This window comes from Delphinapterus leucas, chromosome 1 (genome assembly GCF_059928025.1).
Source record: "Delphinapterus leucas isolate spDelLeu-1000000601 "Yukka" chromosome 1, BTC_Dleu_Yukka2, whole genome shotgun sequence".
Taxonomy (NCBI): Eukaryota; Metazoa; Chordata; class Mammalia; order Artiodactyla; family Monodontidae; genus Delphinapterus; species Delphinapterus leucas.
Window position 1 is genome coordinate 74,725,594 of NC_143129.1, and position 23,979 is coordinate 74,749,572.

A 23,979-nucleotide genomic window follows, 5' to 3' on the forward strand; every position below is an offset into this window, starting at 1 on the left:
ACCCCTCCCAGTGCAGAGTGTTGTCCACTTCTCCTCACTGGAACTAGAGACTCCTTCACCTAAACCCAGGCTCACCCTTTCCTTAGGTCCTAACTAAACCTCTTAGCAAAGAGTTTAAATAATTTATCCCCCGGTCCCATCTCCTATTTAGTGTATTCTGTGCCAAGCACTTTCTGTACATTATCTCAATTAACGTCACAAAAATCCTTTGGGATGGATGTCATCCACCTCAATTTGCCAACAAGAAAACAGGGTGGAGGAGGTTAAGCAAGTTGACCAGGATCGCCAACCAGGAAGTGACAGCATCCAAACGGCCCAGCCTCCTAACTCACTTCTTCTGGTTCTGCCCCGAGGGGGTGGCAAACAGGTCTCCAGTGACATTGCAGAGCCCTGAAGCGCCCTTCAGACCAGAACCTCCTCGTTCCTTAACTCCTAGATCCCGCCCTTTCCCACTTCAGCAGGGTTTGCGGTAAGGCCTAGAGGCCTAGAGCAAGTGGATGGATTCAAAGTGAGAAGCCACAGTCACCTCGCCGACCCCAGGGCCCCTGCACCCAACTCGCAGGGAAAAGCTGGAAGGTGCAGGGTACCTGTGCCCTCTGCGGAGCTGCCGGGGATTTGGCCAAGACCAGGTGCAGCCCGCCCCCGGACCGGGGTCGGGGCGGAGACAGGGCTGAGGGGGGCGGAGACAGGGCTGAGGGGGGCGGGCCCGGGTGGGGGTCGGGGCGGAGCCGGGTACCGAAGAGGGGGCGGGGCTAGGGCTGGAGTCCGGGCGGAGCCTGGAGCAGGGGCGGGGGGAGCCGGGGCCGAGGTCCAGGACCCCGTTGGGGCACGCCCGGGGACCTGAGCAGGGCCAAGGTCTCGAGGGGTCAGGGCGGAGTTGGGGACTGGAGTGGGGCCGGGGCCGGGGCCGGGAGCCCAGGGCGGGGGCGGGGCCCGGGTAAGGCGGGGCGGGAATGGTCTTCCGAGTTGCCAAGGCGGGAGGGAAAACAGTAGGCGGAGGAGAGGAGGACGGGAGAGGGGAGGAGGGAGGAGGGCAGAGGGAAGAGGGCAGAGGGAAGAGGGCCGTGACTTGGCAGCTCCAGCTTCGCTCAGCTTCGCTCCGCGCACCCACGCCTCGCTGCCCCGCTTCGTGCCCCCCACCCGGGCATGCGCCCCCCGAACCCCCGGCCACCCAGAGCCCGCGCCGCCCCCCAGAGCCTTCGCAGAGCCGGCTGCGCAGGATGGGCGCCCTCGGTCCCAAGCCGCCGCCGCTGCTGCTGCTGTTAATCCTGGGTAAGCCCGGCTCTGGCTCCCAGCCCCGCCCGGCAGGTGCCTGCCACCTGGTGACCAGCCCTGCCCTCCTCTCCAGCATTTCGGAGCCCCTCGCACCCCCTTCTCCGTCAGGGGCTCCCCCAGCCTTCCCGGGCCTGGCGCCCAGCTGCTGTCTGTGGCCGCGCTCCGGGCCAGTCTTGGGGCGGGCGGGGGTGGGGTAGCGGTGAAGGCTCCCCAGTTCTAGGCCCCGGGCTGGGGCACAGTGAGGACCCACCGGATGTCGCCCCCAGGAACCGCCAGGCCCCACTTCTCAGCCGGCACACTCAGGTCCTGAGGTCGCTGCGCACAAATGCTGCGACTCCTCTCTGCCTCACTTAGCTTAAGGCCCAGCCTTGCGTGCTCGCCCTGGTGGGCAGTGCCTGTCCATCTTTATAATTGCCCAAGTTGGCTGGAGGCCCAGGGGCCGGTTCTGCCCACAATCTTTGAAGTACGTCTACCCTAACTGCACCCCCCTACCACCCCCCTTCATCATCTGAAGTTGGAGGCAGTTCCATCTCCATCCTGGGCTGGGTCTTTCCCCCACTTTCCCTCTCCCAGATAGCAGCACTTGGCTCTGTAGCCTCCCACTGGTTGTCACACCCCCTTAGTCCCAGCTTCCCTGCCTCAGGAGAAACCAGGCTCCATGGAGACTGATGCTGAGATCTCCAAGCACCCTGTACCTGTTGTGGTGGGTGTTCATGGTGGGATGTTCTGGGCCACCGCTGCATGGATGCATGAGGACCGTGACAGTGAAATGTTTTTGGCGTGAATGGGAGGGCTCCCTGTAGGGATGGTCTGGGGAGGAGTGTGGTATCGAGGCAGTGAGACTGCCTGTACAGATGTTCAGGAGACTGAAACCCTTGAAGTAAGAATACAGGGTGGTGAGGGGGTGGCTTTGGTGCCAGGATTTGGAGCTGCCATAGTTAAGGCAGAGGCTGACGTAGCTCCAGCCGCCTGTTTCTAGACCAGAGCTCCATCGTGGTGCCAAGGAGCCTCCCTGTGCTGCATAGGTCCCTGGGCCCTGGGGGACTAGAATGAGTCCTCTCCTTGGGGCCCTGGGTGGGAGGCAGGAGGATATACAGAGGAAGGAGCTGTGAGGCCTGGCTGCCTAGTATTTGGCCCTTTTTCCCCAGTGGGCAGCGTGGAGCAGAGAGGAGCCCAGGGTAAATGTGGTGCAAAGAGACAGAAGAGCTTGCCGAGATGTGAGCGCCCTGGGTGTAGGTGCTTAACTTTCATTTTGAAGATGAGGAAATGAAGTCACTTGCCCCAGAGAACATATCTAGTGAGTGTTGGGGCTTGGATTTGAAACCACTCCCACGTGACTCCAAAGCAGGTCTCTTTGCTCTCCTTTCCCTCTCCGCTAACACAGAGGAGGGGACCTGGCTGGGGAGAGAGCTGCCTGGCAGCTGGTTTCCCAAGGCAGTGGGGGTGACTTTCCCATGGGGATCTCCAAGCATCAGCATTTGTGGAGCCAGGAAGATGGGAGGGGGCCCTCCTGAGCAGAGTCTGCCCAGAGCCCAGGGAAGGTGTCAGCTCGGTGTCTCCGCCATCACTCTGATTATGAAACATCCTCGGGCAGGGCCTTGCTGAGACACAGGCTCACTCACTGTCAGGGTGGAAGCTCTTAGCTCTCTTCCAGAAACTGAGGCCTGGGAGTGGAAGGGGCTGGTCCAAGCGGTACAGCTGGGGATGGGGATGGGGCTGGGGCTGGAACTGGAACCCGACCTCCTGATCCCAGCCTGTGCTCTAACCGAGCAACCACAAGTTTTCCCTCTGAGTCAGCCGCAGGAAGAAGGGAAAGGTAAGGGTAGTGCTTCTGGAGGAGCTGGAGGACAGTTTGACTACAGATTAGGTGTTTTCCTCCAGCCGGTTATGCCCCTGGGAGTGACATTCTGGTTGGTGAGGTCAGTGCCCTCAGGCCTCTCCTTGGAGTTCCCCATGCCTCTCTGGCTTTGTCCCTCTGCAGGGGCGTGTGGAAGCTAGCCAAGGATAGTAGGAACTTGGCCAAGACATTATACTTCTTGTACCTTAACTTTCTCATCTGTAAAATGGAGGCAGAGGGCTGACCCAGCCCTTCTTACATTCTGAGGTTCTGTGATCTGGGGCTGTGGAAGGATGGAAGGAGAGAAGGAAGAAGCTGAGCCCTCCAAGGCCACCGGGAGTATCTGCGAGGGCAGGGTAGGGGTGAGGGTGGGGTGAAGAAGAATTTTGGCCTCTTTGAGGAGAGAAAGATGGGAAGGGGCAGCTGGGGGGTTATTGCCGCCCTACTGAAAGGGAGCGGGGATGTAAATAAATGCACACCATATGCAAATGAAGGCTTCTGTTAGGGAGTTGGAGGGGGTGGGGTGAGGGTTGTTTGTCAGCTGGGCCTGCCCAGGAAGATTGGCAGGCACTGGTGGGGGAGGGGAGCTTCTGCCTCCAGAGGCAAAGGGCAGAGGCTGGTTCTTACCCCATGAGCCTCAGCTGCCTCGGCAGCCCTGTGGGGCAGAGAAGCAGTGAGCTCATGGCACAGCTGGAGTGGGGAGGGATTGTGTGGTGAGAACTGACTGGGCCTGTGCTCTGTCCTGCTCCGGCCATTGGCTCCATTGTCTGGAGTCCCCTGGCCCAGGTGACACAGCTGAGCGAACCAGCCCTTCTGATCAAGATTTTGCCAGCTCCCTTCAAACAAAGGACGGGGACATGTGGTCTCAGGATCCCTTAGCTAGAAGGCTCAACTGGCATAAACGTGGGGAGACGGGGTGGAGGGGGAATTAAGGCACAGCCGGAATCGGGAATGGTTAAATCAGGAAGCAGATACACTCCTTTCTGACCTTAGATGCTCTGCTTCTGGCCTGCCAGTAATGGGGTGTTTCTGGGGTCTGAGGCAAACCTGGCTCTATACCACCACCTCCTTGAGACCCAGGTGTCTTACCTCCCAGCTTCCTTTGCCTGTTCTTGGAACAGGGCCCAAGTGTATACCAACTTTCCTCAGGTTTCCTTTCCTTTCACAAGCAGAGGTCAAGAGTGATGCGGGGGTGGGGGTGGGGGGATGCAGTAGGGACCCAGGCATCCCTAACTTCTCCTGTCCTTCCCTATAGGAGTCGGGTGCTGTGCCCGGGAGGTGCTAGTCCCTGAGGGGCCCCTGTATCGCGTGGCTGGCACAGCCATCTCCATCTCCTGCAATGTCACTGGCTACGAGGGCCCTGCCCAGCAGGACTTCGAGTGGTTCCTGTACAGGCCTGAGGCCCCAGAGGCTGCCCTGGGCATTGTCAGTACCAGGGATACCCGATTCTCCTATGCTGTCTTTGGGCCCCGAGTGGCAGCTGGTGAGGTACAGGTGCAGCGTCTGCAGGGTGATGCCGTGGTGCTCAAGATTGCCCGCCTGCAGGCCCAGGATGCTGGCATTTACGAGTGCTACACACCCTCCACTGATGCCCACTACCTGGGCAGCTACAGCGGCAAAGTGGAACTGAGAGGTACTGGGCCCTGGGATGGGGTCAGGGCCGTGCCCTCCCAAAAGGCAGAAAGTCAGGGCCAGCAGGGACCTAAGAGGAACCTGAGGCCCAATGAGGTTAAGTGACTTGCATGAAGTCACCCAACAAGTTAGTGGCTGGCCTGAGACTCTAACCCAGAACTCTGGGTTAACTCCCTTCATTTCAGTCCACTGCTCTTATTCTGTCAAGCTACTTCCTGGGAGAGAAGAAGTGTCCTTAAGCTGTCCAGCACCTTTCCATTCCCTGATGGGGTAGGGGAGCCTGATAGGGTGAACAGACTCCATTCCTGGAGATTCCAGGATCCAGATCTGGGGGAGTGGGGGTGGCGGGGGAAATAGAGGCAGGGTAGGAGGAGTGAGACCACATGACATTCTTGCTCTCAAGTTTCTTTGTCTTCTGAGAGGGAAGACAGAGCCACTCTTCTGAGTATTTCAAACAGGGGTCAGTCTCAAACATAAGGGTCAGTAGGCGATGGGCTGGTTCTATGAAATTCAACAAGTATTGAGTGCCTGTTGTGTGCCCAGCACTGTGCTTGGCACCATTGCGTTACAGAAGAAATAATACAGCATGAAGTCTCTGCCTTCTAGGAGCTCACAGTCTATTTAGGGAAATAGGTTGTAGGTAGGAAACAGTACCAAGGGTTAGTTACCGTACAGCTCCCAGCCCTCCCTCACTCCAGCTGTTCTCTCCAGTTCTTCCAGATATGCTGCAGGTGTCTGCTGCCCCCCCAGGGCCCCGGGGCCGTCAGGCCCCGACTTCACCCCCTCGCCTGATGGTGCACGAGGGGCAGGAGCTGGCACTGGGCTGCCTGGCACGGACGAGCACGGAGAAGCACACACACCTAGCCGTGTCCTTTGGGCGAGCTGTGCCCGAGGCGCCAGTGGGGCGAGCAACTCTGCAGGAAGTGGTGGGACTCCGGCCCGACATGGCCGTGGAGGCCGGAGCTCCCTATGCTGAGCGGCTGGCGGCAGGGGAGCTGCGGCTGGGCAAGGAGGGGACTGAGCGCTACCGCATGGTGGTGGGGGGCGCCCAGGCGGACGACGCAGGCACCTACCACTGCACTGCCGCTGAGTGGATTCAGGATCCCGATGGCAGCTGGGCCCAGATTGCGGAGAAGAGGGCTGTCCTGGCCCATGTGGACGTGCAGACGCTGTGTGAGTGCCACGCGTCCCATGGTGCCAGCTGGGAGCCTTGGTATCTCAGTAGGCACCATGGGCACTAGATGGCTATCGTCTGACTCCAGGGAGCCCACCTTCCCTAGAGTGAAGTCCCATTAGTATCGCTTCCTGTTAGCACCTGTACCCATGACGGGCTTTCTCTGCTCAGAAATTGGGTGTGGGGATGGGAGGGCGATGGCTGAGGCGTGAGAGCCAGGCCCCTGGGTGGCAAAGACGGGTGGCCTCGAAGTTGCTGCTATCAAGGAAGGACAGGTGCTCTGTGCCCTCTCCTGCCTCCCTGACACCCCTTCCCCTCCTGTGTTTCAGCCAGCCAGCTGGCAGTGACAGTGGGGCCTGGGGAACGTCGGATCGGCCCAGGGGAGCCCTTGGAGCTGCTGTGCAATGTGTCAGGGGCCCTGCCCCCAACAGGCCGTCATGCCGCCTACTCCGTGGGCTGGGAGATGGCACCTGCAGGGGCACCTGGGCCCGGCCGCCTGGTTGCCCAGCTGGACACGGAGGGTGTGGGCAGCCTGGGCCCTGGCTACGAGGGCCGGCACATTGCCATGGAGAAGGTGGCTTCCAGAACCTACCGGCTACGGCTGGAGGCTGCCCGGCCTGGGGATGCGGGCACCTACCGCTGCCTCGCCAAGGCCTATGTCCGAGGGTCTGGGGCCCGGCTTCGGGAAGCCGCCAGTGCCCGCTCCCGGCCCCTCCCCGTGCACGTGCGTGAGGAAGGTGAGAGGGGGCGGGTTGGCCCTGGACAGGATATGGGGTCTGCAGAACGTTTCCCTTCTGTTTCTGTGCCTCTCTCCCTCTCCATCGGCTGCCTCCGTGTCTCAGTCTCACACTCCTCTTCTAAGATTGTGGGAGCACCCGGAGTTTCTGGGGTGTTGCTTGGACAGCAGTCCTAGCCCCATGCCCCTTTCACCTTCTGACTTTTGTTCTGCAGGTGTGGTGCTGGAGGCTGTGGCCTGGCTAGTGGGAGGCACAGTGTACCGCGGGGAGACGGCCTCCCTGCTCTGCAACATCTCTGTGCGGGGCGGCCCCCCCGGGCTGCGGCTGGCTGCCAGCTGGTGGGTGGAGAGGCTGGAGGACGGGGAGCTGAGCTCTGCCCCTGCCCAGCTGGTGGGTGGCGTGGGCCAGGACGGTGTGGCAGAGCTGGGGGTCCGGCCCGGAGGAGGCCCCGTCAGCGTGGAGCTGGTGGGGCCCCGAAGCCATCGGCTGAGACTGCACGGCTTGGGGCCCGAGGACGAAGGCGTGTACCACTGTGCCCCCAGCGCCTGGGTGCAGCATGCTGACTACAGCTGGTACCAGGCGGGCAGTGCCCGCTCAGGGCCTGTCACGGTCTACCCGTACACACATGGTGAGTGGTGCCCCCCCTTGCTCATGCGCCCCCAGCCCCCCTCACCCCCATGCTCTTGTTCTCCTTTTTGCATCTCATCCTCCTGCTAGTGGTCCCTCTGGTTCCTCTTTCTCTTCCTCTTTGCTTCACACGGAAAGTCTGAAAGTCCGGCTTTCAGCCCTTCAGTGCCCGGCTGCCCCGGTGTCCTGGTGGTAGGGGCTGGCTTGAGCGCAGAGCGGGCAGGGAGCAGGTGGGGGAAAGCTGTGTGGGAACGGGAGGAGGTGGTGTGGACAGCCTGACCGAGAAGGTACTGGCACGTGGGTGGAGGGCAGTGACACCCCAGACTGAACACAGCCATCCTCTCTCGCCCAGCCCTGGACACCCTGTTTGTGCCCCTGCTGGTGGGTGCAGGGCTTGCCCTAGCCATCGGAGCCACCATCCTGGGCTCCATCACCTGCTGCTTCATGAAGAGGCTGCGGAAACGGTGATCCCTCACACCCCAGGTGAGGGGCAAGGACCCCCATCCCCATCCCTGTCTTCCCTAGTCCTGAGATGAGCAGCTCCCTCCCTGGTCCCAGCTGGAGAAGGAGAAGCCCCTCTCAGCTCTGCGGGCCAGGGCCAGGAGGAATTCACACTCTCCTTAGGCCCCTCCACGTGCGCTCTCCCGTTCCTGCAGGTGTGACTATCTTCCAGCCCAGCCGCAAGCCCACCTCTGGTGTCTGAATACCCTCTCCCTCTGCCTGCCCTTCCTTTAATTTATTTGACCTACTCCCACCCAGAGTGGGGGACACGGCCCCCATGCCCCACTCCTTCCTTCCCAAGCTCCTCCCTCTGGCCTTCTGTTCATGATCTCATACATAGCCCAACGGGAGGCCGTTCCCTGTCCTAGAATTAGTTTTTCTAAAATGTGAATAAACTTGTTTTATAAAATGCAGGGCTGGCTGTGTCTTCCCCGCTATGAGGCTCTAAGAGGCAGGGGCGCGTGGCAGGTGGGCTACTGGGGGCTGACAGCCTCTTCTGGACGACCCGCACCTCTCTTCCCCCCCAGAAACACCATCTGGCCACCATGGGCCGTGCCACCTACCCCGGGAGGGGAAACCTGGGTCCCATCTGCTGTCTGAGCTGTCAGTGCAGAGCCAGTTCCTGTTGGGATTCCTCCTTGGGGTAGGGAGAGAGAAAGGGGGATGAGTTCCAGTTGAGCACGGCCTCTGCCCCTAGACGTCTCCTAGGTTGCAGGGCAGGGTCTTCCAGGGCCCGGTGCCCTTTTCTGAGTCCCCACGCTATTCTGCAGTCTCATTCTCTCCGTCAGGCTAATCTTGGACCTGACTCCTCCCCCCAGGCCCTGGGGCCTCAGCCTTTCTCCTCCTGATCTCCATTATTCTGCCAGACAGCAGCAGAATGGAAGGCCCAGAACACAGCCACCTAGGCGACGGGGACGCCAGCAGTCAGAGGGGCCCCTGCATACACCCGCCCCACCACCTGCGCGCAAGCCCCCTTGCTTCACCCATCCTCCCGTGCCCCCGGGGCTCCCTGCATTTGTCTCTGCCTAAGGATTCTCGGATCCTAGAATTCTTAGCTGCACCGCACCTCGAGAGGCACGCAGTCTACCTCTTTCAACTCAGTGATTTAAACATTTATTGAGCATTACCAGTTTACCAAGTGTTGTTTTTACAGATAGGGAAACTGAGGCCCAGAGAAGTGATGTGACTTGCCCAGAGTCATAGAACTAATTCGTGACAGTGTCAGGCCTAGAACCCAGGTCCCCAGACTCCTTGCACTGCACACAGTGGGGCCCTGAGTGGTCGCTGAGTGGCAAGGAGAGGGGTGGCGGGGTCTCAATGCCTTCCATCCAGCCTCAGTTCCTCTACGGTGGGTTCACTTGCAATGGGTGAACTACTGCGTGAGTGAGTGCGGACACCCAGAGCCCGCTCCCTCCTGTCTAGACTCCAGATGTTTCAGCAAATTAAACCAGAACTGTTTCTTACCCCATGCCCCAACATTTGTTCTTTGGGAACAGCCAGCACCAGTGTTCAGGGACCTCATCTTTGGGTGATAGTGACCCAAGTCACCATGTGACCTGAGGCAAAGCTGTTCTCTCCGAGCAGACCCAAGCTGGCGTGGGCTCCCTCCGCAGCCCCCTTTCCTGCTTCCAGGAGGCACAGCATCCCCCAGGACCCCAGCTTCCCAGCCTGGAATGCAGCACACTGGGGTGCTTCCCCGCAAGGGGCTCAGACTTTTGTTAAAGAACAGGAATGGGGTACAGCCAGGGCCAAGGGCTGGAGGTCACTGCTGGGCCCGTGTGGTGGGAGGGTGTGTCTGCCTGTGTGTACACGTCTCTCCCAGAGGCAGGTCCCCCTACCTCTGCCCCTTCTCGACTCGCCATTGCTCCTCCTTCACAATCCTGGGGTGGGGGGGTGTCCCTGGTGACCGCGATGACACCAGGAAGGGGGTGCACGTGGCATGGGAACACCTCTCCAGGGGCTCCTGCCCCAGCTGGGCAGACAGCAGGTCACAGTCACATCCAGACATTTGGACTCTCGCTTCTCTGTCACATCTTCTCCCACATTTAATCCTGCCTCTTAAGTCCTACGTGGGATTCTCTCCTTTGCCACAGATGCCCTTCCTACTTCAGCTCGCCACCACCTTGGCAGCACTTCCCCTGAAGCCTTCCTGACTGCTCTGTCCCATCTATCTTGCCTACTCATCTTGCCCAAACACCATCTCTAGCTTGTCACAGCCCTATTTCCACTGACGGGTGAGTCCCTAGGCCCAGAGTCAGACAATTCAGCCTTGGTTTCACGGTCTCCTTTCCCCCCACCGCAGTTCTCCATACCCATTATATTTCAGTCTCCTCCCCAAGGACCCTCAGCTACTCCTCAGCTTGATGCCCACCTCCTGACAGGACCCCCAAGTCTGCTTAGGGAAGGGCTTCTCGGAGCGTGGTCCCTGTTCCAGCAGCGTCAGCAGGACCTGGGACTTGTTAGAAATGCAAAGTTTTGGTCTCTACCGCAGACCCATTAAGTCAGAAACTCTGGGAGTGGGACTCAGCCATATGTGTTCCCAAGCCCTCCAAGGGACCCTGATGCCCACCCAAGTTCGTGACTGCTGGCTCAGGTCACTCTCCAGGCCTGACGCAATCCCTAGCTTTCTGATTACCAAGCCCTTCCACCCCGTGCTTGGAGAGATCGCCCAGGTTCTCAGTTTGAAACAGCTGCCACAGGCATATTTCTCTGTTTTCCCCACGTGTACTGTATTCCTAGAATAGGAATCGGGTCTCTGACTGTCCTCCCCACACATGCCTGGGTCAGTGCTCTGGACCCAACGGGCACCCAGTGAACCACGTGAACGACTCCCTCTCACTGTGCCCTAGGACTGATTCTGCTTTCCTGAGGACCCCGTGTCCCAGCTCTAGTGAACTCATGTTTCTCCATCTCTCCCTGGCCCTTCTTCCTCCTCAGAACCTCTCTATCCCCTCCCACCCCTGCAGTGGTACTCACGAGACCTCACTTCACTGTCAGAAAATAGCCATCCCTTGTTCGCCTTTCCTAGGCCCTGCCCCAGGGCCCCAGCTCTGGCATCTCCCCCATCGCCGGTTTCCCTGCACACATGGACAAGGTCATTCACACCCTGCTGAGCCGCCCTGCAGCCTTTCACCCTCCCTCTCAGCCTGTCACAGTGGCAGGGGTGGAGCTGGGAGGGCACCCTCCTCATCTCTGCCCGCCTCCGTCCAGCTTTCTCACCTCTGGGTCAGCTTGGGCTACTGTGTCCAGTGAGACAGGTGCGCCAGACTCAGGGAAGCTGGCTGAGGAGGTGAGTGGGGACTAAAATCCAGCCCACACTCTGCTCCCCAAGCCATGCACCCTAGTTTGGGGTAGTGTCAGTCTGGAGGAAAAATCCGCCTTTTTAGAATTTGCACCAAGATGCTCTATGAGTCAGCGGCAGCCCTGAGCACGCCACCTGTCTGTTGGTCTGTTGGCCCATTCACCTATCCACTGGCTGGCTGTCTCTCTCTGCTTCCACCTTCTCATCCAACCCGCATAGGTCCATCCTTCTGTCCATCCATCCACGCGTGAACAGAAGTGAAGGTCAAACACAGACAGGCTGGCAAGTTTACCCATTCCCCACCCTCCATTCTCCTGAAATCAGGATCTCTCCCATCCATGTTGGATCCCAGACCTGAGATTCTGAGGAGGCTCCCCAGCTTTAGTGCATTCCCAGGGACCTTGCCTGCGCCCTCCTCCACCTTCCATAACCAGCTCCCCAGGTACCTGTGTCTGGCCCTGCCACAGGGATCTGGAGGAAACTGGTCACACCTTGGACTCACTCTCCGGGGGTGGCAGGCAGCCATTCTGCTCTTTGTCAGCCCCAGCCTCTTCGCCCGCCCCCTCCCCCAGCCCCTCCTCCTCCACCTTCTCGTCCAGCCGGCTGGGGATGGACCAGTAGAGATGGGCGTCAAGGCGGGCTGCGGCCTCGGCCAGCTCCCGGGCGCTGCATGAGGGTGTGGGCACCTCAAAGGTCTGGTGGAAGCTGGCATAGTCTACCTCGTAGAAGCCATCCTCCAGGGTCAGCACTGACGTGAAGCGGTGACCCCACAGCACCTCATCCACCAGGTAGGAGCTCCGAGCTTGGCATGTCATTCCTGGGGGTAAGGGCATGGGTCAAGGGGGATCCCGGCCCCAGCCTTCCCTCCCCTGCCTCATTCCACAACCCTATTCCTAGAACCCTTCCCTGGAGCCCTCCTCAAGGACCCCCACCCACCCACTTTGGTCCAGCCCGCTTTCTCTTCCTTCCCAACTCTTGTACTTGTCCAGTTCCCCCTCCTCCTCTCCATTTGCCCCAACTCCTCTTAACCTCCAGCCCACATTCTCCCCTCCTCTCCACTGGAGATGCCAGTCAGAGAAGCTTAACCTTGAAACTGACCTTGGGGATCATCTAGCCCAATTTTCCTCTCCATACAGGGCTCCCCACTGGAGCATTCCCAATAATGGGCAACTAGCTTGCTCTTGATTACATCTCAGGATTGAGAGCTCACCACCTCACAAGGAGCCCACTCCTTTGTGTGACGGCTCTAATATTTGGGTTGTTCTTTATACAGAGCTAAAATCTGCCACCCTTATTTTCACTCTCCTGCTATGTGACACCCCTTCAAGTATCTGAAAGCAGGAGTCTCAGTTTTCATCATGTCTTCTCTCCTTCAGGCTGAACACCCCTGTGTCCCTCCACCATTCCTGATGTGACCTGGCTTCCAAAAATTTTACTTTCTTGACTGCAAACCAGAGTGGCCAAGGAGGATCCTTTAAGCACTCTGAGTGTGATAAATACTCCGACTGTGGCCTGATCCATGCATAAGAGAGGGCTCGCCACCTCTCTCTTCTGGCCATGATGCTTTAGCTAATAGGGCCCAAGATTACATTACATAAACATTTTTGGAAGCTGTATCACATTGCCTGTGGCCAACTAAAACCTCCAATTCTTTTTTCACCAGAGCTCTTCCATGCTGTGCTTACATAAGTGATTTTTTAAAGCCTAAATGTAGAACTTTATATTTATTCGTTTTAAATGTCATCTTGTTGGATTTTGGCTCATTTTACTTGCTTTTCAGAAGCATTTTGGATACTGACTCTCTCACCCAAAATATTACCATCCTTTCCAGCTTTGTCTCTCTAGAAAAATCCAACAAGCTCCCCTCCCTATCTCCTCCACCCCACCCTCCCCATATCTCCTCCACCTCACCCTCCCCTGTCCTCCTTGCTGTGGGCCTGTGTCCTGTTTTCTCTGTGGGGTGGGCACACCCACCGGGGCAAGTGATTTTCCTTCTACCCTGAGATCTCTCATATTCCCCTCAGCTCATACGCACCTCCGAACAAGGGAGAACGGAAGAGTGAACATTAGCTAAGCAGAGACTGGCTCTCAACATTGAAAGCCCTGCCCTGAGCAAACTTGGGGACATTCCTTTGTTCCTTTGGTGAAGACTGGCGTAGGAAATGTCCGGTAGAGGAGGGGAAGAAGAGGCAAAAGGGACACTGGGGAGAGGGGCTGCAAGGAAGAAAGGGAAGGGCTGGAGGTACAAAGGGAGAAGAGGGTTGGGCAGGGACTTCTCAGGTACCAGCAAAAATGTGCCAGCCGGTGAGATGAGAGGAAAGGAAGCAGGGTGCATGGGGGAGGGGGAAGGAGTTAAGGGAGTATGGGGGTGGGGAGAAGGAGTGGGGAACACTGAGGCAAAGAGCGGTGAAGTAGAGGCTCAGCCTGAAGGGCCAGGAAAAGGGTTTGATGGCACCAGTCTGGGAGAAGCCAGCAGGGGGCAACACTGGCAACAGTGGCAGGAACTGCGGGGCCCCCTGCTGGGCCTTTGGTTATCCCACTTGCACTTTTCTTCTCCACTTCTGGCTCTCAAGTCCCAAAGGACTCATTTCCTGCCCCTGCACTGGTCTTATCCTACCTGCTTCCAAACCTTTCACTGTATAAGCCTGAGTTGGAGGTTCTGACATCAGAGGTACATTGCTAGTTCCTTCTGGAAAGGGGCTTGAAATGTGCAGATCATCTATCCTTTGTCAGTGGAAACCGACGTGGGGAAACTGAGGCAGAAGTGAGCCCAGCTATCAACCTCTCCCTAAGGTCCAGCCTAGGAATAACTCAGGCCATGGAAAACCTGCACCATCACATTCCAGGGGCCTGGACCTCTCAGTACTGAGAAAAACCCGGAACCTATCCCTTCCTTCCTACTCTGCACCCTAAATGCTGAAGCCAGACTGCCTGGGTCCAATCCAGACGTGGCCACTTATTTAGCCTATGACTGTGGACAACTTAACCTTTCACTGGGGCAATTTCCTCCCTGAAAAATGAGCACAGTAAAAAGAAATTACCTTCATGGGGCTCCGATTAAATAAACCAGGAGGTGTAAAGTGCTTTGGAACCGTGCAGGGCACAGAGTAAGCACTGGGTGTTGTCTATTATCATTACTGTCTCCTATTCCCAGTGACACAGACCTCTCAGCCCAGGGCCCCAGGCCAGGGCCACTTTGGAGGATTCCTCCCAGCTTTCTCTCGCCTCTCTGGGTGGGTGGGTGGGGGGGGTCACTCTTTTCATACACCCCTCCCAACCCATCTCATCTCAGCTCTCATCCTCCACCAGCCTCTCCATCCACCCCCACCCCACCCCCCACCCCGCTTCCTCCGCCCTGGCCCCTCTGGGTCCAATTCCCCGCCCACCCGCTCCCCTCCTCTCCCTGCACTTCCTCCTCTCCCTTCTCCTTCAGCCCGCCCGCACCCGTGGCTTCCACCATGCCCTCGAGGATGACGACGATCTCGAAGTCGTCCCTCTCGAGGGCGCGGCGCGACGCCTCCCAGAAGGGGCTGGCGGCGTCGATCTCGTGGCTGATGACGAGCGGTGAGACGAGGAAGAGGCGGTCGTCGCCCGTGTCAAAGCCCACGCTGAGGTCGGTCTGGTGCAGCGGGATGAACTCGCCCTCGAGCGTCTGGCGCGAGCGGATGAGCTTGGCGCGGATGGAAGCCTCGACTATGTGCGACGAGCGCAGGTCGCCCACGCGGAACATGAGGCAGAGGCGCCCGTCGCGCAGCGACACCACGGCGTGCGAGGAGAAGACGAGCGTGGCGGCGCGCTTGTTGGGCTGCGAGATCTTGACGAACATGCAGCCCACCATGAAGGCGTTCACCATGGAGCCCAGGATGGCCTGCAGCAGCAGCAGCACGATGCCCTCGGGGCACTGGTCGGTGATGACGCGGTGCCCGTAGCCGATGGTGGTCTCCGTCTCGATGGAGAAGAGGAAGGCGGCCACGAAACCGTTGAGGTTGTTGACGCACGGCGTCCACGCCGTGTCCTCCAGGTGCTCCAGGTCGCCGCGGCCGTAGGCGATCAGCCACCAGATGGCGCCGAAGAAGAGCCAGGTGAGCGCGTAGGCCAGCACGAAGAAGAGCAGGCTCAGGCGCCACTGCAGGTCCACGAGCGTGGTGAACAGGTCGGTCAGGTAGCGGTACGTCTCGCGCACGTTGCCCTGCTGCACGTTGCAGCGGCCGTCCTTCTCCACGTAGCGCTGGCGGCCGCGGCGCCGCGGCTGCTCCTCAGGCCCCGGCGAGAAGGCGGCGTTCTCCTGCGCCATGGCCGTGGCCGCGGCGGGGAGGTCACGGCCCGGGCGGCGGCGCGGGGCCTGGAGGGGCTGAGAGGTGGGCCAGATTAGCCGAGCCGCGGGAGAGGCCGAGACGTCCGGGCCTGCGCCCAGGGGCCGGGTGGCCCAGAGCGAGTCCCTTGCTGTGTCAGCCTCAGCTTTCCGCATCGGTAGAATGGGAGCAATACACACAACCCTAGCCGTCCCCACCCCCAGCTCACAACACCGTGAAGATCAAATGGGATAGTGTGTATGAACTGGATCGCACTCTGCACGACTGAGTGTTTTCAGGGAAACGGGGTACCAGAGGTCTTGGTCCCACTGCTCTAACTGGGCTGCACAGCACCTCACGGCCACCCCCAGGCGAGAGGCCCAGGCAAGGAGGGAGCTTCCGGAAACGCTTAGGCTGTGGGTTCCTTCGAGGCAGGTGCTTAATCTTCCTCTCCTGTGCAGAGCCCTCCCTGCCCGAAGGCCACCCCCGCCCCACTCCGCCCTGGCTGATATCAGGCAGTCCCCTAATCCCTGTCTCCGCAATTCAACCTGCTGTCTAACCAGGCTCTTTGGAAGTTCACCTGGAGACTGACACAGAAAGTCTTTCCCATTCCTCCCTCCTTGGACCTCGCTTACTCTACCCCCTCCCACATCTTCTTCCTCTCAACAAGCTTACGAAGGAGAAATGGAAGTGGTGGAAAACGAGTGAAAAATCTCCAGTGGGCAAGGGTTGAACATTCCCACCTTGGGAAATTCCTACTGGAAATCCTCCCTGAGGACTGACCATGATCATTGCGGCTGTAGCGTCAGCCCCATTTCCCCTAGGTTATTTCCACAGTGGAGACAGCCTGCAAATGGGCAGGAGGACGGGAGAATATGAGATCAACACGGACAGCCGGGGTAAAGGAAGCACAAAGTTCAAGGTAGGCTTGCAGCCCTCTAGTATCCTATTCTTCATGAGCCATTAAATCAGATAAGTGATTTAAGCACACACCTTTAACTCCTTCCTCCCTTCAGTTCGCCCCTCCCTCCCCAGCCTCCCACCTCCCTTGACTATCCTTAAACAGCCCCCCTCCATATGCCGCAAAGCTCACATTCCAAGGGAAGCCTACCTGATTTTGCTTTAAGTTCTTCCCCGTGAGGAGCTCTCTGAGCTGCAGGCTGCCCTGAGAGAGAGAGACCCAGAGCCCTTCTCTAGGCACCCAGGGGCCCCTAGGAGGTATGGCTCGTATGAGGAAAGGTTAAGAATTCAGGACTTTTTTCAACTTTCCCTTCTTCTTGGGAATCATCCTCTTTCCCCACTCCAAGGAAACCTGGGCTGGCTCGAGTGGGGTGATGGAGGGGAAGAGTGTGACATAAGGACCACAGATGGCCTGGACGTTTGACCAGGTCCTGGGGAGAAACTGCCTGGGTATGTAACTCCAAACCCAGCACTCTCGAATTTAAATTCTGGAGTGAGGTGTTCTGCAGCCAGACCTTTGGAGGCTCTGTGTGTGTGTGTGTGTGTGTGCTGGGGTAGAGGGCAGGAGGAAAAAACAAAATGAGATGGCTTGGAGCTTAGGGGCATCCCTTACATTTCCAGGAGGAATCAGGGGACACAGGATCCAGGAACCCCAATGCAATGGCAGATTAGGGTCTTCCCCTCCCCCAACCATGAGCTTGCTTTTTCTCTTCCTGCAGCCCACGATGTCCTCGATTGGCTTAGAGATCACAGGTCATTCAGAGAAGTACCTGGGCCCACTTATTCCAGCTTCTGCCAAGGTGGGCTTTCGGATGTTCTCTCAGGGTCTTAGGTAATCTGACCCCCAATCTGCCTGCTGAGGCAGATTTCTCTGTCCAGGTGTGGGGAAGAAACGCCAGAGTCTGATGGCCCCCAGAACTCTCTCACCCGCCATTGCCCTGGGAATCTAGGTGAGCCTCACTTTGATTGTGTTTTATCTCCTGTCTTCGGGCTGCACTTTCTCAATGGGTAAGGAAAGGTGTGAAATTGTTGCCTCTACCTCAAGAGCAAAGACTCGATTTCTACACCTTCCCTCCAAAGAGTCCTGTTCCTCCAGCCTATTCCTCCTTATTTCATGTGCATGCTGTGTCCCCTTTCCAGAAGACCCCAGTGCTGCATTTTCCTGGATCTCCCTTTCTCTGGTTAGAGAGTGCTGGCCAGCAAGGGGGCTTATTTTTTGGAAGGGGATCAGGCGAAAACTCCCTCAGGAACCAGCTCTTCCCAAACCCCCACTTGCCTTGGAAATAGGGGCCCAAACCCAAGTCCCCTGGAACTCAACTCACAGCGTGTGGAGAGGAGAGTAGCCGGCAGCAGAGACCCCTGGGGGTGTAGCGTCCATGCCCCTGACACCGCCTCCCCCCCCACCCCAGCCCCCTTGGAGGGTGGGAGCCGCAGGCACCGCTGTTTCTCCTAAATGTAGCGGCAGCTCTGACTAGGACTTGCTATCTGTGTCATCCGCACTTCCCAGGCTCCCCTGCTCCTCTCCTGTTTCCACAGCAACCAGTCTGGCGACAGCTCTAGAGCATCCCCCTCCCCTCCCCAGTCCTGGGTACCACTAGAGGCTGATCCATACGCCATAGCTATTTTTAGCCAAAGTTCCTCCTCCTGGACAACTCAGAGCTCGCCTCCTCACCCCCTCAGGAAAACAAAACAAAACAAAAAAGAAAAGCTAGCATGCTGACTCTTTCCCAAGAAGCTCCTTGCTCTGGGAAAATACAGGCCTTGATGTGTTTGGAAATAAGGCATTTGGTTTCCTAGGGATTCACCTCCAGCCGGGCTTCTGGGTGCATGTGCTGCTCTCGGGTCAGGCCTGCCATCACAGTCTCCGTTTTTGGAGAGGTCACCCTGATCCAGAAGAAGGTAGCTAGAGGGAAAAGAGATCCACCCAAGGAAGGGAGGTAGGGTCAGAGGTTCTAATCTTTGTCACTGATTTGCGATGTGACCCATAGGAATCACTTCCCTTCCCTCAGCCACAGTCGCTCCATCTTTCACAAGACGTGGATATGTGCAAATAGCCCTTTCTGCCTACTTTACAGGGTGTGCAGATCGAATGAGGGAATATAAATAGAAGGGCTTTGAGGAGTAGTTTCTTAACAGCAAAAGGTCTAGAAACAACCCAAATGTCCAACAGAGAGAAAAGGCTAGTTTAGGGCTTACTAACTCTTCATTCAACAAATTTTTGTGGAGCCCACATGCCAGGTAATGTGCTAGGTGGGGCTGGTTACAGAAGTGGATAAGTCCCCGGCCACCAGGAGCTCATGGTCCAGTGGGGGAGAAAGATCCATAAGCACAGAATACTAACAAACACTACTCCTGAGAAGTGATTGAGCATCAGCTCTGAGCTAGACACGCACCTTATTCAACAACCCTGGGCGATACCCTATGAGACAGGTATTATTTTCTCTATTTATAGATGAGAAAATTAAAACTGAAAAAGGTTAAGTGATTTACCAAATGTCACAGAGTTGGATATCGGCAGAGAAGTAGTCACACTCATACACCTGTGTCACACCCCCACGCTCCGCTCCCTTGGTAATGCAATATTTGTGGCAAAGCAATATAATCAGTTACTATGTTCATATATGTAAATGTGCATGCAGGTACACTGTTACATAAAGACCAGGACATGAAAGTATTCTTTTTTATTTTTGCCCGCAGCACCACACGTCTTGCAGGATCCCAGTTCCCCAAACCTGTGCCCCCTGCAGTGGAAGCGTGGAGTCCTAACCACTGGACCGCCAGGGAATTCCCCAAAGTATTCTTATAAACTGATCATAACTGTATAGAAATAGCTTTAGGAATACTGATAAAAATCAGGAAAAAAATTGGAGAAATGGAAATACTTCAATGTTTATTTTCCCCAGGGAAGTAATTAAAAGCAGAGTGGTAGATGAATGCCAGGTGTTGCTAGTATCAGCATTATTATACCCAAGATATTGATCAGTTCTCCAGCTGCCTTAAAGTTGGAACAGGAAGATGTGAGCTAGAGAAGCAGGACGATATAGAAATGGACACCAGCAGGTAGAAAGTTCCTGGAATGGCCTGGCAAGGTGGAAAAGGTGGTGTTGAGTAATATAGTCTCAGGAGGCAGTGTCCTGGATTCAACCCCCAACTCTGTCCCCTATTGGCTGGGTGACTTTGAGCAAGTTACTTAACCTCTCTGACCAGTTTCTTCATCTAAGAACTGAGAACAGCTGTATTATCCATCTCTGGGGGATTGTCATGAGGATTATATGAGGCAGTGGTGGCACATTGTAAGTACTCAGTAGATGCTAGCTATGGTCTTCCTTCTTCTCCTCCTCATCGTCTTCATCCCAGGCATCTCCTGAAATCTCCACCTACCCTGTGCCGCCTTCTTCTGTGCTGGTGCCACCCAGCGAGACCTGCAGGGGGCACTCCTGGTACACCGCCCTCCTCTCCCAGCCCTCTCGCCTGTGTTTCTTGTTCCAAGTGGAAATATCGAGTTTTCAGCCCGAGATTGGCATCAGGAGGGCTGTTAAAGCCCCAGTCAACATCCCCGTCTCCTGGGCCTGGCCCTGTCACCTGAGCCTTGGGACTGCTAGCCTGCCCTTCTCTGTCCTGCCAAGCAGCTGCTCACGTTGGTTCCACTGTGCCAGGAGCTCAGAGAGAAGAAACCAAACTCCTGGGCAAGAACGTATTTGCATAGAACTGGCCCCATTTCCTGGAGGGGGAAATCACAGGGCTGGCAGCGTCCTCCGGAAGATGTATCAGCCAGCCCCCTGCCTCAGTGCAGGCTGCCTTGAGCGCGGCCTTCCTGACAAAGGGGAACACCACCCCCTCCACTGCTTTATGGATCTGGCAGGTCCTGGACTTTGCCTGGTATCTAACCTCAATTCTTTGTTTATCATTGAACTTGAACAGAGTGAGGGAAAAAAAAATGTTTTCTTAGGTACCAGGATACAGAAAAATAAGCAGGATCCTAGCTTTCAGGTATTATGAAGTAAAGAAAGCAACTTTACGAGGAGTCAATGACATATGTCGGTACAGTTGTGACGATGGGAGATTGGGTTTGGAACTGGAGAATGCTGAGGGCAGGAGGGGCACAGCTGGGGCCACATTGCTGGTTTATAAAGAACCTTGGTACAAGGTAGAAAAAAGGAACCCCCTCTGGGCATATGCACTCCTTATGGCATGTAGCAAGTGGTACTTCGGCATAAAAAAAAAATTAAAAGGGGAATCCCTCCAGTAGACACGACTCCAAGCCATGATGCAAGGAATGGCAAACTGAACGTGGTTCAGTCCTCAGTTTGCCCCCTCAGTGGGTGCCTTAATGCAGTGCACAAACTGTACAACTGTATGTGGCAGCCTTGGGATCAACCAATCTGGGAAGATTTCCTTGAGCAGTATCATGAGACTTCTTAGGTGAAAGGTTGGAGGTGGGAGAGGAAGCATGATGGGGAATACAGGAGATGGCTGAGGATATGAACTTAATGGAGCAGGGCGGCCAATCAGATAGATTATAACAATTTCTATAAATTCAAGGGAGATGGGGCCCTAGAAAACTCAGAGCAGAGGGAGCATAGGTGTGCAGGAGTGAAATGTGGCTGGATATTAGAGTGAAATTGGGAGAAGCAGAGCACAGATCCAGGACACACGGAGCCCCACTGGGTTTCTGAGGCTGAGGGCTTTGCTGGTCTTCTGGCTGAGTTCAGGAGAGCAAAAGGATCAGAACCTTCTCATACACAGGTCTATCTTGCTTTATAGGACTGGAGGAAGTAGACCAGGATTTAAAAGTCATAGACGTTAGAGGTAGTCCAGAATTAATCCTCACTTTACAGGTAAGGGATGGGTCCCAGGCAATTTACAGACAAGGATGGGTCCCAAGTAATTTACAGGTAAGGGATGGGCCCCAAGAGCATAGGCAGAACTAAGACCCAGGCCTCCTGGCTCCTGGTCCCTGGTTGTTTCTTTATTCCCTGTTGCCTCCCTCCTACCACAGTATATTGGGTGTTTTAATAGAATTTCTGTCCATTGGACCCAATTAGAAAGGTACTAGAGAAACCACCTAGTTAAAGAAATTCTGGATAGAACCCTTTGGTAATGTGATTAAGCATCCCCTAACTTATGTCTTATAAATGCGAGTTCTTGTAAATTGCATTTACTGAAAGGAGGTGGTATACCTAAATAATGATCCATTCATGACTTGGTAGGGGGGTGTAGCTCAGTCCCTCTCTTGGATTTCTCCTCTGTGGTCAGGATTATCCAGCTATTAGGTGCCCTACTACTAATGGAAATTGTTCAGCCTTGTGGGGCCCGAACACTAAAATGCCCCTTGGAATCCTGTGGGGGGCGTTGTCAGTATCTCTATTTCCAGCCGATCCCTCTGACTGTGAAATGTTGCCTATTCTGAGCCTCCTCATGCCTCCTGACCCAAAGCTTCCCTCATCCCTTCCGTCCGCACTGGCTTTTCCCAGCAGAAGCCCCTCATACTGCTGCCCACTTGTGGATTCTCCTTCTCAAACAAGTTACTCACCCCTTACTGTCCTCTGTGCTCTGAAGGAGCCCCTGCCCTATTACAAATGAGGTAAAAGAAGAGATGAGGCCAAAGTTGGGAGGAGGGAGTTAGAAAGGAGCAACTGAGAATAAGAAAGACAGAACTTGCTAAAGTGAGGAAACAGAGGGGTGTCCTTAAAAAGAGATGGTTCCCCTAACTGCCATTTTGTGTGGGAACACTGGACATCGCAACCCTGGCAAATTTTTCATGCCGATGTGTGCTCATATGGACAAGTTTATGTTTCAACTATGCAAAATCACTCTAGTATTATCGAGACAAGCTTTGGAGTTCAACGTGCGTGGATTCAAATTCCAAATCGAACACTTTCTAGCTATGTTACCATAGGCGAGCTGCTGAAACTCTCTGAACCACAGTTTCTCCATCTCAAGTAATATGTATATCTTGCGTAGTAAACACAAATATGAATGCCCTATGCCGTTTATTATTGATTTCCTATTGGGCTCCTAGTTACTGTTCTAGGACTTCTTTCTTTTGTAAAAAGACTTCGAAATTAAAAACTGACATTTGATACGTACAAAGGAATGTATACATGATGGATATCTGTGTATATGCTATAAAACGTAATTTAAGAACAAAAGCTCGATTTAAATCACTCTTGTAAAATTAGAAACTTACAGTGCCGTTCAAGCTATCTGTGTCTTTTTCCACAACCTCTGCACACCTGCTGTTATGGAACTTCTAAATGCTTTCTAATTGCTCAGTCCCACTGCCACCCTGAGTTTCAGTAAATGGCTTTTTTGAACTACAGAAGAGTGAAAACCATTTGGAAGGAACTTCTGCAGAGACTCCTTCGCCACCAGGTATCTCTTTCTGCTCCTGCCCTTTGATTCTTTCTTCCCTCCTCTCTCAGAGGAGTACTCCAAATGTCGAGCTGAGGAGTTTGGACTGCGACCTGCAAGCAAGGGCCACCAGTTTGGGGTTTTGATCCAAGGGCACAGGGACTGACATTGTGAATACAGGTTACCTCTTCCTTTGAGACTAGAGAGAAGGGTGAAGGGTGGGTCAAGGTCCTGGGCTGCTAGTGACCTTCCTGATCCTGACAGTAGCCGTGAAATGAGAAAGGATATCCTAGAGACATAGAACAAAGGGAGACTTGACAGAATTTGGTGGTTTTGTTTACATGTCAATGGATGGAACATAGGGTAAGGGTGAAGAGTGAAGATGATTTTTAGCTTTTTAATCTGATCAACTGGGAGGAACACAGAAGTAAGGAAGGAAGTCATGAGAACTCCCAGCCTTGAGGAGGAAGAGGATGGGTTCAGTTTGGAGCCTGTCCAGGTGGGAGTGGAAATCCCCTGCCAGCCACTGGAGCTGTGGAGGTAATGCTCTAAAGAGAGCCTAAGGCTAAAGGTAGAGATTTGGGTATAACTCAGGAACGATAGTTGGAGCCATGTAAGTGACGAAGGGTCCAGGAGCAGGACATGGAAAGAGAACGTAAGACTGAACCTTGGGTATTGGAGGAGGAAACAGCTGTAGGTTGGGGTGCGTAGGGGCAGTGGAAGAAGATGAGGCTGGAATGGCACCAGGTCCAGGTCATAAGAGGCCTTCTTTTCCATGGTTAGGAATTTGGACTTTACTTATAGACAATGGGCAGTCTATGGAAAGCTTAAATCGGGAAGTGACACCGTCAGATTGGTGTTTCAGAGAGATTGGTGTTTCTTCTTAAATGAAGGATTTCATGATCTGACAGATCATTAGAGTGGAGAAAGACTAGAGGTACGCATTAGAAGGCTGCTGGTGAGAGGTGATGGGGTCCTGGACCACTGGCATGATGATGAGATGGAGAGGAAGGGAGTGGGATTTATGTGATTTAGAAAGTAGATGCATTGATTAGATAAGGGAGATGGGGTGAGGAAGAACGAAGTCTAGGATTGCTGCCATGTTTCCTCTTGAGTCAAACCATTTTGTTCACCTGCAGACTAGTGATCCTAAAATTCTGCTCTACCTTTGTCTCCCCTCTGCTCCAGAAAACTTCATTTACTCTCCATTGCCTTCAGAGCTGACCAAGAATGGGCACAGCTCTATATTTACTAGAGGTCTTCCCCCACCACAAACGCTACGCTTACCT

The 23,979-nt window shown here is 55.5% G+C and overlaps 2 protein-coding genes across 13 annotated transcripts; one reads left to right on the forward strand and one right to left on the reverse strand.

Annotated features, from left to right (window-relative positions):
* Nucleotides 1-963: 963 nt before the first annotated feature.
* Nucleotides 964-14,799, forward strand: IGSF8 (immunoglobulin superfamily member 8). 12 transcript variants are annotated; one of them, XR_016393510.1, is made up of 8 exons: nucleotides 965-1,272; nucleotides 4,368-4,745; nucleotides 5,456-5,917; nucleotides 6,248-6,655; nucleotides 6,870-7,283; nucleotides 7,635-7,765; nucleotides 11,304-11,872; nucleotides 14,518-14,799. XR_016393510.1 is itself a non-coding variant. In XM_089912941.1 (7 exons), exons 1-6 carry the CDS (start codon nucleotides 1,221-1,223, stop codon nucleotides 7,748-7,750), a joined length of 1,830 nt encoding a protein of 609 aa, XP_089769067.1. In that variant the 5' UTR covers nucleotides 964-1,220; the 3' UTR covers nucleotides 7,751-7,765; nucleotides 8,572-9,316. The 12 variants fall into 12 exon arrangements, 8 of the variants coding, with proteins under 8 accessions (XP_089769067.1, XP_089769062.1, XP_089769043.1 ...); XR_016393508.1 differs by lacking the exon at nucleotides 14,518-14,799 and adding an exon at nucleotides 14,394-14,412; XR_016393506.1 differs by lacking the exon at nucleotides 14,518-14,799 and adding an exon at nucleotides 12,461-13,394.
* Nucleotides 9,379-16,491, reverse strand: KCNJ9 (potassium inwardly rectifying channel subfamily J member 9). Its single transcript, XM_030759567.2, has 2 exons — nucleotides 14,529-16,491; nucleotides 9,379-11,901 (listed from the first exon to the last, which is right to left on the reverse strand). Exons 1-2 carry the CDS (start codon nucleotides 15,550-15,552, stop codon nucleotides 11,570-11,572), a joined length of 1,356 nt encoding a protein of 451 aa, XP_030615427.2. The 5' UTR covers nucleotides 15,553-16,491; the 3' UTR covers nucleotides 9,379-11,569.
* Between the last annotated feature and the right edge of the window lie 7,488 nt (nucleotides 16,492-23,979).